The 16,062-nt window shown below is 41.7% G+C and overlaps 2 protein-coding genes and 1 pseudogene across 3 annotated transcripts in view; 1 reads left to right on the top strand and 2 right to left on the bottom strand.

The window, feature by feature from the left end:
• Positions 1-1,179, bottom strand: part of LOC110521231 (neuroplastin) — a 59,738-nt gene extending 58,559 nt beyond the window's left edge. For both annotated transcript variants that reach the window (XM_036968919.2, XM_036968920.2), the window contains exon 1: positions 737-1,179. In XM_036968919.2, the coding sequence (XP_036824814.1) occupies positions 737-827 (91 nt within the window). In that variant the 5' untranslated portion in view covers positions 828-1,179. The remainder of the gene's footprint in view (positions 1-736) is intronic.
• Positions 1,180-7,405: 6,226 nt separating this feature from the next.
• LOC118945790 (uncharacterized) lies at positions 7,406-9,963 on the top strand. The gene is made up of 2 exons (XM_036968921.2): positions 7,406-8,076; positions 9,484-9,963. Exons 1-2 carry the CDS (start codon positions 7,435-7,437, stop codon positions 9,610-9,612), a joined length of 771 nt encoding a protein of 256 aa, XP_036824816.2. The 5' UTR covers positions 7,406-7,434; the 3' UTR covers positions 9,613-9,963.
• Positions 9,964-13,756: 3,793 nt separating this feature from the next.
• On the bottom strand, positions 13,757-15,767 carry LOC149983690 (UDP-glucuronosyltransferase 2A2-like; annotated as a pseudogene).
• Between the last annotated feature and the right edge of the window lie 295 nt (positions 15,768-16,062).

Raw genomic sequence — 16,062 nt, 5'->3', positions numbered from 1 at the left:
TAGCCTACTTGTTATTTGAAATGACAAGGAGGGAGAACGTTTTGTTTTGTTTGGGGGGGGGGGGCTGGTAGGACATAGACTATGGATGGTCGATGATATCACAGCTTACTTTACTGTGCATGATGATTTCTGAATCCTGCCCCTCTCCTTTAACCTTCTGTACGTATTTGTCCTTGTTATAAACCAACCAACGGCCCCTCCGATCACGTTCAAGTCCCCTTCACATTCTAATGACGATTTAACAGTCATAAAGATTTAACGTACAAACTACAAAATGTATTTTGTGGATACAGATTAACTAGTCTAAATGTTTATCTGGATGTTTAATTTTAAAGTAGTAGTGTTTATATTAATAACGGAAACCATCAAAGATATGGTTTATTTGACCGTTTATAACGGTCAAATATCTCGCATGGGAGATATTATTCCGTTCTAATTTCATTACATTTAAATCCTTTATTCTGTCATTCTATTCACTGCATTGACTGGGTATGAACATAAATAATTAAATAAAATATATAAGAGGGTTCTATTTTCTACTATGCACTGAAAATCATGTGGATAATATAAGTCAATATTCACTGCAATGATTTGACGCACAAAATTACAATCCTGAGCAACGATATGATTTTAAAGCTTAATCATTGTGTCTCCAGTCAAAAACCCGCATGAAGCCATGATGTCCCGGTATTTCTATCAATCCGCAGGCAGGCAGGCGTGCACTTCACATTCTTACCGTTCTGTGAGGAGACCAAATGAAGCATCAGCACTCCAATGAACGCCACCGAGACCGACATAATTTCTGCTCTTCTTTTTCCAGCTAGCATCGACTCGGGTGGACGATTGTAGATGCCGGTAGCGGGGAAATTGGGTGGGGTGGGGTGGTCTGAATGATTGTGTGAGTGGACCGGGTTACCGGGTAGATACCGAGCTGATGGAAGAGAGCGGCCCCGTCTAATTCTCCAATCAGGTCACGCAAAAACAGCGGCGCGCTCGCTCACCAGAAGGGTGCTGACGCCACCTGTGCAGTGCCTGGTGCGCAGTGATAAAATGGTCAGTGCCTAACCTTAACCCCTGCTCTTACCCTAGCCTTAACAATAACCCTTACCATCTTACATTTCAACTGAAATAGGGGGGTAGAGAGATCCCAGGTGGAACAATTTAATCATGGTTTGTGCTAAGGAAGGAAGGAAGGGGGAAACTCATGAATATCCATGAGTCTTGACATAGAACCCGTCGGATGATTGGTTGAGCCTTCTTGAGTGCATGAAGTCACTCTGAGCCCTTACCAAAACATACAACATGGCGGACAATTTCTCTCGCCTTGGATCTGAAACCAGTAGTAACCACCAACTTCAATCAGTTATTTGTTAGTAACAATTGAAATACGAATCTGACAATCCCGCCGAGGAGGGCATGCTACGGTGTTTGATTCATATCGGGCATTTTCTTATGAAACTCAACTAGCTCGACATGCCAGGGGACATACTGTAGGCTTCCGGAGCCATCGGGTTAGCTAGTTATTATTCCACCATGGGCAACAACAACTAGTTTCCAGTTCGTTTTCAGCTAAATATGTTCCAACTCATAGTTAGTTTATCCAGTGACCACCGCATTTAGAAGAATAGCAACTCTAGCAAGCTGGCTGGCTAGCATGCTAACACACTGGCCATGCATTAGTCATTACCAGACCGTTTGTGGAAAGGTAAAAAAAAAATTCGTTTGCCCCCTTTTTTGAATGATCGGACAGTGAAACTAAAATAGATTGTTAGCTAGCTGGTGAGGGTTTCATTTATTTCCCAATTCATTTGGTGATCAAGCTGAAGCTGTGTTTCACAGCTCGGTCGGTGCTAACTGCTCATGTTATGCCGGCAGGTTTGCCAGTTCAAAAATGTCTAGACTAACCACTCAAAACCCACCCACAAGGCCTGAAAACTGTCCCAATATGGGGGGTTTTCGCAGCAAGAGGGAGTTGCCACATTTATCCAATAACTAACTAACTAAACTAATTTGAATAAACTACACTCGCCAGATAATTTTCCATTAATGGATGTCGATTTAACTCGTTTGACTGCTATGATTAAATAACGAGGCCCGAGGAGGTGTGGTAAATGGCCAATATACCTTGGCAAAGGGCTGTTAGAGTGCCTGTGTAACGGATGTGAAACGGCTAGCTTAGTTAGCGTGGGCGCTAAATAGCGTTTCAATCAGTGACGTCACTTGCTCTGAGACCTTGAAGTAGTAGTTCCCCTTGCTCTGCAAGGGCCGCGGCTTTTGTGGAGCGATGGGTAACGATGCTTCGAGGGTGACTGTTGATGTGTGCAGAAGGTCCCTAGTTCGCGCCCGGCTATGGGCGAGGGGACGGTCTAAATTTGTACTGTTACACCTGAACACAGCCCTTGTATATTGGCCATATATCACAAACCCCCGAGGTGGCTTATTGCTATTATAAACGTAATTAGAGCAGTAAAAATGTTTTGTCATACCCGTGGTATACGGCTGTTAGCCAATCAGCATTCAGGGCTCAAACCACCCAGTTTATAATTGTAAATAAATCCCCTTTGGCGTGTGCATAACTAAATGCGACTGGAGAGTTTGAGTGATGAAAGTTGGACAGAGGTTCTCGAAATCAGCGCAAGAAACACTTGGATGAACTTTTTAAAAAATAAGGCAATTGTGACTTGTTATGTTCCAGATGTTAAGACTACAACCCGTTATAAATTGCCTATTTGAACGATTGACTTGTCAAGATGACCCCACCACAGTCTGAAACGGACACACAGACACCTGGCTAAGCCCTGACCTCAGTTTGCAGTCAGGCTTTACTGGGACTTTTAATCCAATTTCACTGTCAACAGCATTAGTACATGGTGGCAATCATTCTGGAAATGATCGATCTTATCTTGTGTCTGAATGACCAAAACATTTCTCTCTCCTAGGCTAAATGATAAACACTAGGCCTACTGTAAACCCTTCATGTTAACTTTACATGACACCTTCCATTGCTTTTTGACCATCCCTGAAAGAATTAGGCCTACAATTAATTGCAAGCTCATACAAAGGTAAAGTTGAAAGGCAATGACAGAAAACTTTCAACACAAATGTGGTTCATATGTATACAGTACAAGCATGAATCGATTCATTGCTACCCCATATTTCAGGTAAACCAGCAAAAAGAACGAACCAATTTGTAGTCTGAATGTTGTCCGAGCGTTCCTAGAACAGTGCAGTTCTGCTGCCACCTAATGTACAGATACTGTAGATCAGTGGTGGAGAGAAAAAAAAGTCTCAAGTATTAAACTTGAGTAAAAATTTAAAAGCCAGGAGCACACTCCAACACTCAGCCATTCATTTACAAACAAAAGCATTTGTGTTTAGTGAGTCTGCCAGATAAGAGGGACTAGGGACGACCAGAGATGTTCTCTTGACAAAGTGCGTGACCATTGGACCATTTTCCTGTCAAATTGTAACGAGTACTTTTGGGTGTCAGGGAAAATGTATGGACCACTAGGCTACCTGCCACCTCTACACTCTAACCACTACGCTACCTGCCACCCCTACACTCTAACCACTAGGCTACCTGCCACCTCCACACTCTAACCACTAGGCTACCTGCCACCTCTACACTCTAACCACTAGGCTACCTGCCACCTCTACACTCTAACCACTAGGCTACCTGCCACCTCTACACTCTAACCACTAGGCTACCCTGCCACCTCTACACTCTAACCACTAGGCTACCCTGCCACCTCTACACTCTAACCACTAGGCTACCTGCCACCTCTACCTTCTAACCACTAGGCTACCTGCCACCTCTACACTCTAACCACTACGCTACCTGCCGCCCTATTGACAGTGTATGATAAATAATACTTCTAATGTTTAGTTTTTTTAAACACAAAAAAACCCCACTTGTTCTCATTTGAATCTGACGTTTATCGCAACGAGTAGCATTGCAAAAATACTACGGAAATAGATCTACCAAATCAACTAGTCATTTCTTATTTATTTTATTTTATTTTTACATATAGACAAAATAGACAATGAAACAAATCATGGATGCTATATTAGACAATCAGTGATAAACACAACACAACAAAGAGTAGAAAGAGTAGCTGCTGCCTTGGTATGTTGTGGTCTGCCTTGGTATGTTATGGTCTGCCTTGGTATGTTATGGTCTGCCTTGGTATGTTATGGTCTGCCTTGGTATGTTGTGGTCTGCCTTGGTATGTTATGGTCTGCCTTGGTATGTTGTGGTCTGCCTTGGTATGTTATGGTCTGCCTTGGTATGTTGTGGTCTGCCTTGGTATGTTATGGTCTGCCTTGGTATGTTATGGTCTGCCTTGGTATGTTATGGTCTGCCTTGGTATGTTATGGTCTGCCTTGGTATGTTATGGTCTGCCTTGGTATGTTGTGGTCTGCCTTGGTATGTTATGGTCTGCCTTGGTATGTTATGGTCTGCCTTGGTATGTTATGGTCTGCCTTGGTATGTTGTGGTCTGCCTTGGTATGTTATGGTCTGCCTTGGTATGTTGTGGTCTGCCTTGGTATGTTATGGTCTGCCTTGGTATGTTGTGGTCTGCCTTGGTATGTTATGGTCTGCCTTGGTATGTTGTGGTCTGCCTTGGTATGTTGTGGTCTGCCTTGGTATGTTATGGTCTGCCTTGGTATGTTGTGGTCTGCCTTGGTATGTTATGGTCTGCCTTGGTATGTTGTGGTCTGCCTTGGTATGTTGTGGTCTGCCTTGGTATGTTGTGGTCTGCCTTGGTATGTTATGGTCTGCCTTGGCGGCAGCTAATGGGGATCCATAATATATACAATACTACTGTATATACTTGTCCAGATATATATATTTTTTATGGATCTAATAAAAACTTATTTTAATGTTATGGTAATTACTAATGTATACACATTGTATTAAATATATAACATTTCGATATGGCTGTGGTCTACTATAGAGTTTCCTTTAAATGACATTTGTCTTCTTTTTTAACATTTAAAGCATCTTTTCAGATAGCGTTCCTTGAATAACGTTTTAGATCAATAAGATACACATCATGTCTTATGGCACTTTACTGTTGCGAGTAAAAGTACACACCCTTTGCACAGTCCTTAAAATTACATCTCAAATACTTTCGTTTCTTCCCCCTACCGATCTACACAACTCACTACACAACACTACACACAACCCACTACATAACTTACTATATAACCCACTACACACAACCCACTACATAACTTACTATACAACCCACTACACACAACTCACTACACAACCCACTACATAACCTACTACACAACCTACTATAAAACCCACTACACAACCTACTATAAAACCCACTACATAACCTACTACACAACCTAATACATAACCCACTACACAACCTACTACACAGCCCACTACATAACCCACTACATAACCTACTACATAACCTACTACATAACCCACTACACAACCTACTACACAGCTCACTACATAACCCACTACATAACCTACTACATAACTTACTATACAACCCACTACACACAACCCACTACATAACCTACTATAAAACCCACTACACAACCTACTACACAACCCACTACACAACCTACTATAAAACCCACTACATAACTTACTACACAACCCACTACACAACCTACTATAAAACCCACTACATAACCTACTATAAAACCCACTACACAACCTACTATAAAACCCACTACATAACCTACTATAAAACCCACTACATAACCTACTATAAAACCCACTACATAACCTACTATAAAACCCACTACATAACCTACTATAAAACCCACTACACAACCTACTATAAAACCCACTACATAACCTACTACACAACCTACTATAAAACCCACTACATAACCTACTATACAACCCACTACATATCTTACTATACAACCCACTACACAAACTATTGTACAACCCACTACACAAGCTACTGTACAACCCACTACACAACCTACTATAAAACCCACTACATAACTTACTATACAACCCACTACACAAGCTACTGCACAACCCATTACACAACCCACTATAAAACCCACTACATAACCCACTACACAACCCACTACGTAACCTACTACATAATCCACTACATAACCTACTACACAACCTACTACATAACCCACTACATAACCTAATATAAAACCCACTACATAACCTACTGTACAACCCACTACACAGTGTTTTTGGCATTAGAATTTTTGTTATTGTACCACTTACAAACACAACTCTAACTCAGAGATAGGTATTCAGAAGACTTAGAGGAAACTCTGCCATTTTACCTGGGCTTTGCTCCTTTCATATTTATTTTGATCCTGACACACTCCCAAGTCCCTGCCGGTGACAAGCATACCCATAACATGATGCAGCCACCACAATATTGCAAGATAACATGATGCTGCCACCAAAATACTTGAAAATATAGAGGATTTCACTTTGTATTCTGTTTTATTGGATTTGACCCAACCCTGTAGTTTGAATCTTTTTTTAGTACTATTTAAAAATAAAAATATATAATTTTAATTTACCGTGTTACTTAACTGCGTTTTTGCAAAGGTTTGAATATTGCTGTTCATCAATGACTCCCAACCAAATTTACTGAGCTTGAGCTGAGCAATTTTGACAAACACAATGAATAAATGTGGCCAAGAGTTGTGCAAAGTTGGTAGAATCTAATTCACAATGATTCACAGCTGTAATGGCTGCCAAAGGTGCTTTTGTTTTTCATTTTTAATTCACTTGGAAAATTATTTCAAATTTTTCCTTCACTTTAGAAATGTGGAATAGGTTGTGCACATCGGTAGGAAATAAATCTAATTTTATAAAATGTTTAGATTTTCTTTTAAGGCGGCAAAATGTGAAGACTGTGCAAGGGGTGTGTAGACTTTTACTAAGCACTGTATGCGTCCCTCCACAATATATATTACATATTTAAATGTCAACCCTCAACATGTATAATACCATATGCATAGAACATTCCAGATTCACATCTGCATACAATATACAGGTGTAGAATCTTAATTTGATCACCTTGTTGTTGCAGGAGATGTCGTGCTCAGCAGGAAATGCAAACGTGGATTGTATTCAAGGTTTAAAAAGGCTTCCACTTAAAAATGTCAGACTTAATTTGCCCTAACTAAAAATGTATCAACCGATACAAAAATATCCATTAATTATAATCCACACAATAATAAAAATGTCCTATTGCTGCAGGATTAGTTTCCTGCTGTGAGAAACTGGGCAAATTAAGATCCTAAACCTGTAGAGACATCACATTCCCGTGACATAAACTTTCCCTCCACTCTATAGCACCCACCCTCTCTCGGGGTCTGAGGGGAGGGTTCATCTCCCTGGACACCATGTCTGTCAGCCCCACAGGGCCAATGGGTTGTATAAACCCAGACACAGCGGCTACGCCTTCCTTTGATGTCAACCAACGAGACCAGAAATGTGTATTCTGTGCCTCGAGGGCAAAGCCTTCCCACAAAACCAGTGTTAACCATCATGCATCACTGGAGCTCCTGCATGTCTGCATATTCTACCACCGCTCTCCTCTCTCAGACTTCTCAGTCTCTGTTCACACTTTATGTAGTGTCATCTAGTATGGAAAGGAGGCAACAATGGCTCTCCCGACTGAAGAGTGAATTCGGCAACAGCCCCTTGGTCTCCAACGTGGCTTTCGGCTTCATCCTGATGGGCTTGGAGAAGCTGGTTGAGCTGGAGTTCGAGTGTCCGTGCGACCCCAAATGGAACGGGCTGTTTTCTTCCGCCTTCTTCGTCATTCCAGCTATCATGGCCTTCATGCTGATGCTAATCATCCAGGACTGCAGGTACGACCTGAGCGGCTGCCCCAGGACAGTGTCCATCTCCAGCCTGGTTCCGCCCATCGTCTGGCTGATCCTGCTCTTCCTGGATGGACAGTACTTTGCGTGCGCGCTAACAGACTGGAACGGCAGGTTTGTGATTGTTGACAAGGCGGCTCCTCAGAAGTGGTGTGAGCCGCCGCATGACGACGGCACGCTGCAGGATCTCATGGTGCACTCTCAGGAATTATTTGTGGAGTCTCAGGTGAGGAAAACACACTGGGATCAGTTTCCCGGATGAAGATTATGCCTTGTCCTGGACTAAAACACACTATCAATGGAAATGTTTCAATGACAAGGATTTTTAGTCCAGGACTATGCTTAATCTGGGTCTGGTAAACCGGCCCCTGATTTTTATTGTTGGTGTCTGTGCCATTAAGAAAAGTAAAGTATATCATAAAACTATTAAAAAAAAATGTGTTCATGATGAATAGATATTTTTTGTTGTTGTAATGTGTGTCTATACTGAACAGGCATATTCTTCCTTGACCCTCGTACATGTGGGGTGATAGGTAGCATAGAGGTGGGCCAGACAACTGGAGGCTCGCCGGTTCGATTCCCGGGTCCAACGGGAAACATTTCCTACATATTGTTTCCTGACATTGTGCCCATGAGCAATGCACTTAGGCATTGCTCCAGGGTTGAAGCACTGCGGTTGACCCTGTGCTTTCATCCCATCTGTATGTGTGTCTTGGTTTTCCTGGGGGGGTTGACTTGTAAGCAAGAAAACACAGTTCTGTTTTCCAAGTAGCACACGGGATACAAACCCAGGTCTCCCACGGGAGCAACCAACGTCTTAGACCAATAGGAAATTCACTATTGGGCACTGGGCAGACACTGGTTTTGAAGTTCGCAGGCAGAGTTACCTCCTCACGTGACCATAAAAATAAAATAAAATTAACTAGGCAAGTCAGTAAAAAACGAATTCATATTTACAATGACGGCCTACCCTGGCAACGCTGGGACAATTGTGCACCACCCTATGGGACTCCCAATCACGGCTAGTTGTGATACAGCCTGGATTCAAACCAGGGTGTCTGTAGTGACACCTCTAGCACTGAGATGCAGTGCCTTTAGACCGCTGAACCAGGGTCTGTAGTGACGCCTCTAGCACTGAGATGCAGTGCCTTTAGACCGCTGAACCAGGGTCTGTAGTGACGCCTCTAGCACTGAGATGCAGTGCCTTTAGACCGCTGAACCAGGGTCTGTAGTGACGCCTCTAGCACTGAGATGCAGTGCCTTTAGACCGCTGAACCAGGGTCTGTAGTGACGCCTCTAGTACTGAGATGCAGTGCCTTTAGACCGCTGAACCAGGGTCTGTAGTGACGCCTCTAGCAGAGATGCAGTGCCTTTAGACCGCTGAACCAGGGTCTGTAGTGACGCCTCTTGCACTGAGATGCAGTGCCTTTAGACCGCTGAACCAGGGTCTGTAGTGACGCCTCTAGCAGAGATGCAGTGCCTTTAGACCGCTGAACCAGGGTCTGTAGTGACGCCTCTAGCAGAGATGCAGTGCCTTAGACCGCTACGCCACTCAGGAGGCCCCCTGACCGACTCATGTCCACTACATCCACAAGATGTATTTTCTTCTAATGAAGTCTTCTTCTCCTTCTAGGTTATTGGTATTGCTCTGTTGATATTCATCTGTGTGGGACTCATAGTGTACGTGATCAGAGAGAGCTGCCAGCAGGAAGAGGAACTGCAGGAAGTCAACAACACTTACGAGATGTATGAGATGACATGACTTCGAACAACATCGTTAAGCCAAAACCTGTTTTTTGAAGCTAAGGGGAAGAGAATTCATAATGTTTTCTCTACAAATGCCTCAAGACAGCAAGACCTTGTTTCTCCAGCAACTTCTAAAGGGAAGTGAACACTGCCGGTACCTCCCTCTCCAACCAAGGTGCATGAACAGAGGTGCAAACTGGAGGAGAGGAGGAAATTCGCCAACTCTTGGCGATAGAAATGCTTGTTCTTGTTAAAAACCAACATGTTTTGGCCTGTAGCCTTCTTCAGGGTCCAGTGACTTTTACCTTTCCTGCAAACTGTACATGAATGTTATACGTTTGGAAATGATACTTTTCTGATGAACAGTTTTTTATCGTAGCAATGGGGGGGGGGGGGGGTATTTTTGTAGGTCTATCTGCGCTTTAGAAATGTTCTCTGTAGGTGTCAAAATGTGTCCCAATTTTTGTAAATATTAAAATGTGTTAAGGTATGGTCACGTTTGTATGTAAGGTAGTTATATCGACTAATAAAATCATTTTTTCCTAATTTTTTTGGATAGATTTGGTCAGGTTGCGTTGACATCAAATAGCCCAGCTATAATTTATACTCAACAATCAAATAGGAGCTTTTACAAACATCGGTACAAATGATGTGTTTATTCAATTAGGTGACGTCTGTACCTCTCTTTGCCCAACAGCAGATGGACTCACACACGACATCTGGCACAATTTCTGAGACCCAGCAGGAGCTGTGGACATAAATATCGACTCCCAGTTTTAACCCCAACCCTGGTTACTGGGCTGTCTAATGTGTCACCTCTTGTTTTGAGCTTTGGTTACATTGTGGACATTCTAAGACCAGGACAAGGGTACAAAGTAACAAAGGCCATTTTACTTGTGCGTGAGTTAGTCCCTGTGTTCAATGGATTATGACAATTTAGCAGGTTATCATTGGTCCCAGCACAGAATATCTGGCATGGAACTGACCCGGTGCTGTGGGAGTCAAAGGTCAGTTTGAAGCTCAGTTGGTCGTTACTCAGTTTCTGATTGTCTCAGTCCAGGGACTAATGTCTGGAGTGATAGACACTGCATCCTGCCTTTTGTCGACAGGGGCAGTTTGTTATCAACCTGCCCCAGTAAGGATAGAATTGTTAGGGTTCAAATATTAATAGAAACATCGGGAGTAGTAAACGCATCCGACCTGATCCCAGATCTGTGCTTGTCTTTCCAACTATTAAAGACCCACATAAGTTGTCAAGACAACACAAACAGATCTGGGACCAGGCTACGTACTATTCTAAAAACATGATAACAAAGTAACTTACAAAGGAAGAGGAAGCTTTCCACCCTCCGGGTAAAAGTGGGCCCATTACTTCTGAAGCAGCCATAGGGTTTCAACGATCCTCGCAGCAGAAGATAACTTTCCATTTACAGTGACAGAATGTCGGCCAATCATGATTGATACGACGAATGAGGTCATCATGACATTTTCCCTCCTCTATGTCACTGTCTGTCTCTCGAGTATACCGCATTATAATTTTTTTTGAATCCATATGTTCAAGAAAATTGAGAATGACGCATTATATACAAAAATATATATTTTGATATTGATAAAATATTCATTTTATGGATAAAATATGAATGGTATTGATCATTTGCTGATTGATCAATGAATATATTCATATCTCAAAACATGACTTAATCACTTCACTTTAATCCTACAAAACGCAAAACCCATCTTACGTCTGCCAGGCAAGCCGGGGTTACGAGCAACACCCACATCAGCAGAGTCGCTTTCATATCAGCTGAAGTGGGGACACAATCCAGGACATTTTATGGGAGTTTGTCCTCAGGTGACGACCTCCTTTATGTCTCTTAACAAAGTCGATTTGGAAACACTGCCTTGTAGAGTGGTTTAATGGCTTGGCCTCTGTGCAGTCTAGGCAACCTCTGCATGACAACCACTTCTCTGTCCATAGTGACGATGTCAACCATCTTAGCTGCTCCCCTCGCCTAAACCTTGGAGAGGTTGTCGGGCGGGTCGAAGGCGAGAATGAGGCCGACAAGGAGGACGACAAAAGGTTGCAAGATCAAATCCCCTGAGCTGACAAGGTAAAAATCTGTCGTTCTGACCCTGAACAAGGCAGTTAACCCACTGTTTCGAGGCCGTCATTGAAAATAAGAATTTGTTCTTAACTGACTTGCCTAGTTAAATAAAATAAATCATGACCAAAGTCCTCCAGGTCCTGTGGAAGAGGAACCCACCCATATTCGGCATGAGTCAGAAATCTGCTTTCTGGAAGGCGGCGTTGTAACCGGTTTGTACCAGGTTCTGTGATAAATGCCATGGAGTACAGTGCCTTCAGAAAGTATTCACACCCATTCACTTTTTCTACATTTTGTTGTTGGAGATGTTTGTCACTGGCCTACACACAATACCCCATAATATCAAAGTGTTTCATTTTTTACAAATTAATGAAAAGTTGAAATGTCTTGGGTCAATAACTATTCAACCCCGTTGTTATTTTTATGTATTTATTTAACCTTTATTTAACTTGGCAAGTCAGTTAAGAACAAATTCTTGTTTACATTGACGGCCTACCAAAAGGCAAAAGGCCTCCTGCGGGATGGGGGCTGGGATTAAAAATTTAAAATAACATAAATATAGGACAAAACACACATCACGACAACAGAGACAACACAACACTACATAAAGAGAGACCTAAGACAACAACATAGCAAGGCAGCAACACATGACAACACAGCATGGTAGCAACACAACATGACAACAACATGGTAGCAACACAACATGGTAGCAGCACAACATGACAACAACATGGCAGCAACACAACGTGGTAGCAGCACAAAACATGGTACAAACATTCTTGGGTAAGCCTAAATAAGTTCAGGAGTAAACATTTGCTTAACAAGTCACAAAATAAGTTGCATGGACTCACTCTGTATGCAATAATAGTGTTTAACCTGATTTTTGAATAACTACTTCATATCTGTACCCAACACATACAGATAATTGTAAGGTCCTTCAGTCGATCAGTGAATTTCAAACACAGATTCAACCATAAAAACCAGGGAGGTTTTCCAGTGCCTCACAAAGAAGGGCACCTATTGGTAGATGGGTAAACAATGAATATCACTTTGAGCATGATGGAAGTTACCAATTACACTTTGGATGATGTCTCAATACACCCAGTCACTACAAAGATACAGGTGCCCTTCCTAACTCAGTTGCCGGAGACAAAGGAAACTGCTCAGGGATTTCACCATGAGGCCAATGGTGACTTTGAAATGGTTACAGAGTTTAACGATAGGAGAAAACTGAGGATGTATCAACAACATTTTAGTCACTCCACAATACTAACCTAATTGACAGAGTGAAAAGAAGTACGTCTGTACAGAATAAAAATATTCCAAAACATGCATCCTGTTTGCAACAAGGCACTAAAGTAAAACTGCAAAGAATGTGGAAAAGCAATTTACTTTTTGTCCTGAATACAAAAGGGTTATGTTTGGGGCAAATCTAAACACATTATTGAGTACCACTCTCCATATTTCTAAGCATAGTGGTGGCTGCATCGTGATGGGTATGTTTGTAATTGTTAAGGACTGGGGAGTTTTTCAGGATAAAAAATTTATGGAATGAAGCTAAGCACAGGCAAAATCCTGGAGGAAAACCTGGTCCAGTCTGCTTTCCACATGACGCTGGGAGATTAAATAACCTTTTCAGCACAACACAAGGCCAAATATACACTGGAGTTGTTTACCAAGAAGACAGTGAATTTTCCTGAGTGCTGAGTTACAGTTACAGACCTAAAAATGGTTGTCTGGCTATGATCAAAAACGAATTTGACAGAGCTTGAAGAATTTTGAAAAAAAATTATGGGCAAATATTGTACAATCCAGGTGTGGAAAGCTCTTAGAGACTTACCCAGAAATACTCAGAGCTGTAATCGCTGCCAAAGGTGATTCTAACATGTTTTTACTTAGTGGGTTGAATACTTATCTGATCAAGATATATATTTACAAATGTTGTTAGAATGTTTTTGTGTAAAAATAATTACAATTAAATCCATTTTGATCCCACTTTGTAGCACAACAAAATATGGGAAAAGTCAAGGGGGGGGTGAATACTTTCTGTGTGCCCTAAGTCTCGAGAATGTAAGCTATGACGTTGGTGACTCTCCGGGGTAATTTCATCTTGTCTGTCAACTCTGTGGGTGTGAATGTGATGTAGGACAGAGGTGACGGGGCGATGACCAAATGAGCTTCACCGTGGATGGTCCATCTGACACTGTATACCAGAGGAAGATCGTCCCTCCACCAATCCCAGGATCCGTAAAACTTCCATCCTGGTGAGAATGGATCAACTCGCTGTCTTCAAGGACCCGAGCAATCATTTCAGCCATGTTCTTGTGAAATCCGAAAAAGGACACTTCAAGTGTCCTTGAGTGAAGCATGATTTTCGGATGTTTACTTCACCAAAGATGTTTTAATGGAAGGCACCAGTGTTAAAGGATGGTGATGTAGGTGTAGTGGGGGGAATTCTGCTTTATGTATTTCACTGGTCATTCCCAAAGCCAACACTTACTTTGGCCACCTTTCCTTCCAGTTCTCTGCTGCCTATGACGTGAATGAATTGCAAAGGAAGCTGGAGACGGAAGCTGGAGACTTATATCTCCCTCTCTAACTTTAAGCATCAGCTGTCAGAGCAGCTTACAGATCATTGTACAATACCTGTACACAGCCCATCTGTAAATGGCACACCCAACTACCTCATCCCCATATTGTTATTTATTTTTTTGCTCTTTTGCACCCCAGTATCTCCACTTGCACATCATCATCTGCACATCCATCACTCCAGTGTTCATGCTAAATTGTAATTATTTTGCCAATATGACCTATTTATTGCCTTACCTCCCCAACCTTACTACATTTAAATATCTTGTCATTTTAATTGATGACGGCCTCTCTTTCAAAATTGCATTTTCAACAACTTACAAAAAAATTGAAGCTGAAATTGGGATTTTATTTTAGGAATAAGGCCTGTTTTTCTTTTGAAGCCAGAAGGAGGCTAGTATCAGCTACATTTATGCCTTTACTAGACTATGGGGATATTTTATATATGAATGCTTCCGCTCAGTGTTTGAGATCAATTGACACTCTTTACCATGGCACTTTGAGCTTTATTTTAAACTGCAAAACCCTTACGCACCACTGCACTTTGTATACCAGGGTTGGCTGGCCTTCTCTAGTCACTCGTAGGCTCAGTCACTGGTATACTTTTATTTAAAAAGCCATTTTGGGTTTACTACCTTTTTATATGTGCATTTTTATTGTTCAGAAATGTGGTGGGTACTCTCTTCGTTCGCTGGACTTTATCCTGCTAACTGTTCCAAATGTCCGAACTGAATTTGGTAAAAGGGCTTTTATGTACTCTGCGCCATCGTCTTGGAACACCTTACAAAATACTTTTAAACTGGAAGAACTTGTCCCGATTGGTGTTTTTAAATCACTGATGAAGGATTTTGAGGCTGATTGCCTGACCTGTCAATGTTTTTAATTTGCTGTTTTATACTCTTGTGAATTCAATGGTTTTTACTAGATTACTTGTAGTTTTTCATGTTGTCTGTCTGTAATTTTTTTGTAATGACTTGGTGCTGCCTATCTTGGCTAGGGCGCTCTTGAAAAAGAGATTTTAACCTCAATGAGCCCTTCCTGGTTAAATAAAGGTTAAATAAAAAAAATTAAAAAACATTTGCACACACTGTACATAGCTTTTTCTATTGTGTTATTGGCTGTATGTTTTGTTTATTCCATGTGTAACTCTGTGTTGTTTTTGTCGCACTGCTTTGCTTTATCTTGGCCAGGTCACAGTTGTAAATGAGAACTTGTTCTCAACTGGCTTACCTGGTTAAATAAAGGTGAAATAGTTTTTTTTAATTTTTTTTTTTTAAATGTACCAGTGGTTTGACACTTGCACCACTGTGATGTCATGGCCTTTGGAATGAAGCTCTTCCATGATGACTCTCATGTTGACCCAGTGGCTTCCGTCCAATGGGTACACCAGGATTTTACCCCTATAGACACTATTGGACAGAGTGACAAGCAGTACAGCCAATGAGATCAGGGTTGGTTGATATATCCACTCACCCATGGTGAATTGTTCACTGGAAACCTTAATAAAATACAAGGAAGTAGATGTCAATCAATCCCATTACTTAACTAGCTATCGGCTATAGTTTTGATCACATTCTATAACATCAGACATGTATAGGAATCAAATAATAAAAATCTCTATTTGGTCCTTTTTATACATTTGTTTTTGATCTGTCAGGTCAACATTCAACTAATAGGTAACCTAATCTATGCTAACATATACTGTCATCCTGGTCCTATCCTAGATCACAATTTCATACTGGCTCATGCTTGGCGGGGTCGTGTTTTGGAGG

The sequence above is a fragment of the Oncorhynchus mykiss genome, chromosome 4, assembly GCF_057628025.1.
Source record: "Oncorhynchus mykiss isolate SJ-2025 chromosome 4, ASM5762802v1, whole genome shotgun sequence".
Classification (NCBI taxonomy): Eukaryota; Metazoa; Chordata; class Actinopteri; order Salmoniformes; family Salmonidae; genus Oncorhynchus; species Oncorhynchus mykiss.
The sequence above is the reverse complement of the archived record's forward strand: the minus strand, read 5'-3'. Positions and strand labels throughout refer to the sequence as shown.

Excerpts from the sequence above, each read along its gene's own strand:
- LOC118945790 (XM_036968921.2), top strand. The coding sequence starts at position 7,435 with ATGTCAACCAACGAGACCAGAAATGTGTATTCTGTGCCTCGAGGGCAA. Across the intron at positions 8,077-9,483 it reads AATTATTTGTGGAGTCTCAG|GTTATTGGTATTGCTCTGTT; the intron begins GTGAGGAAAACA and ends TTCTCCTTCTAG.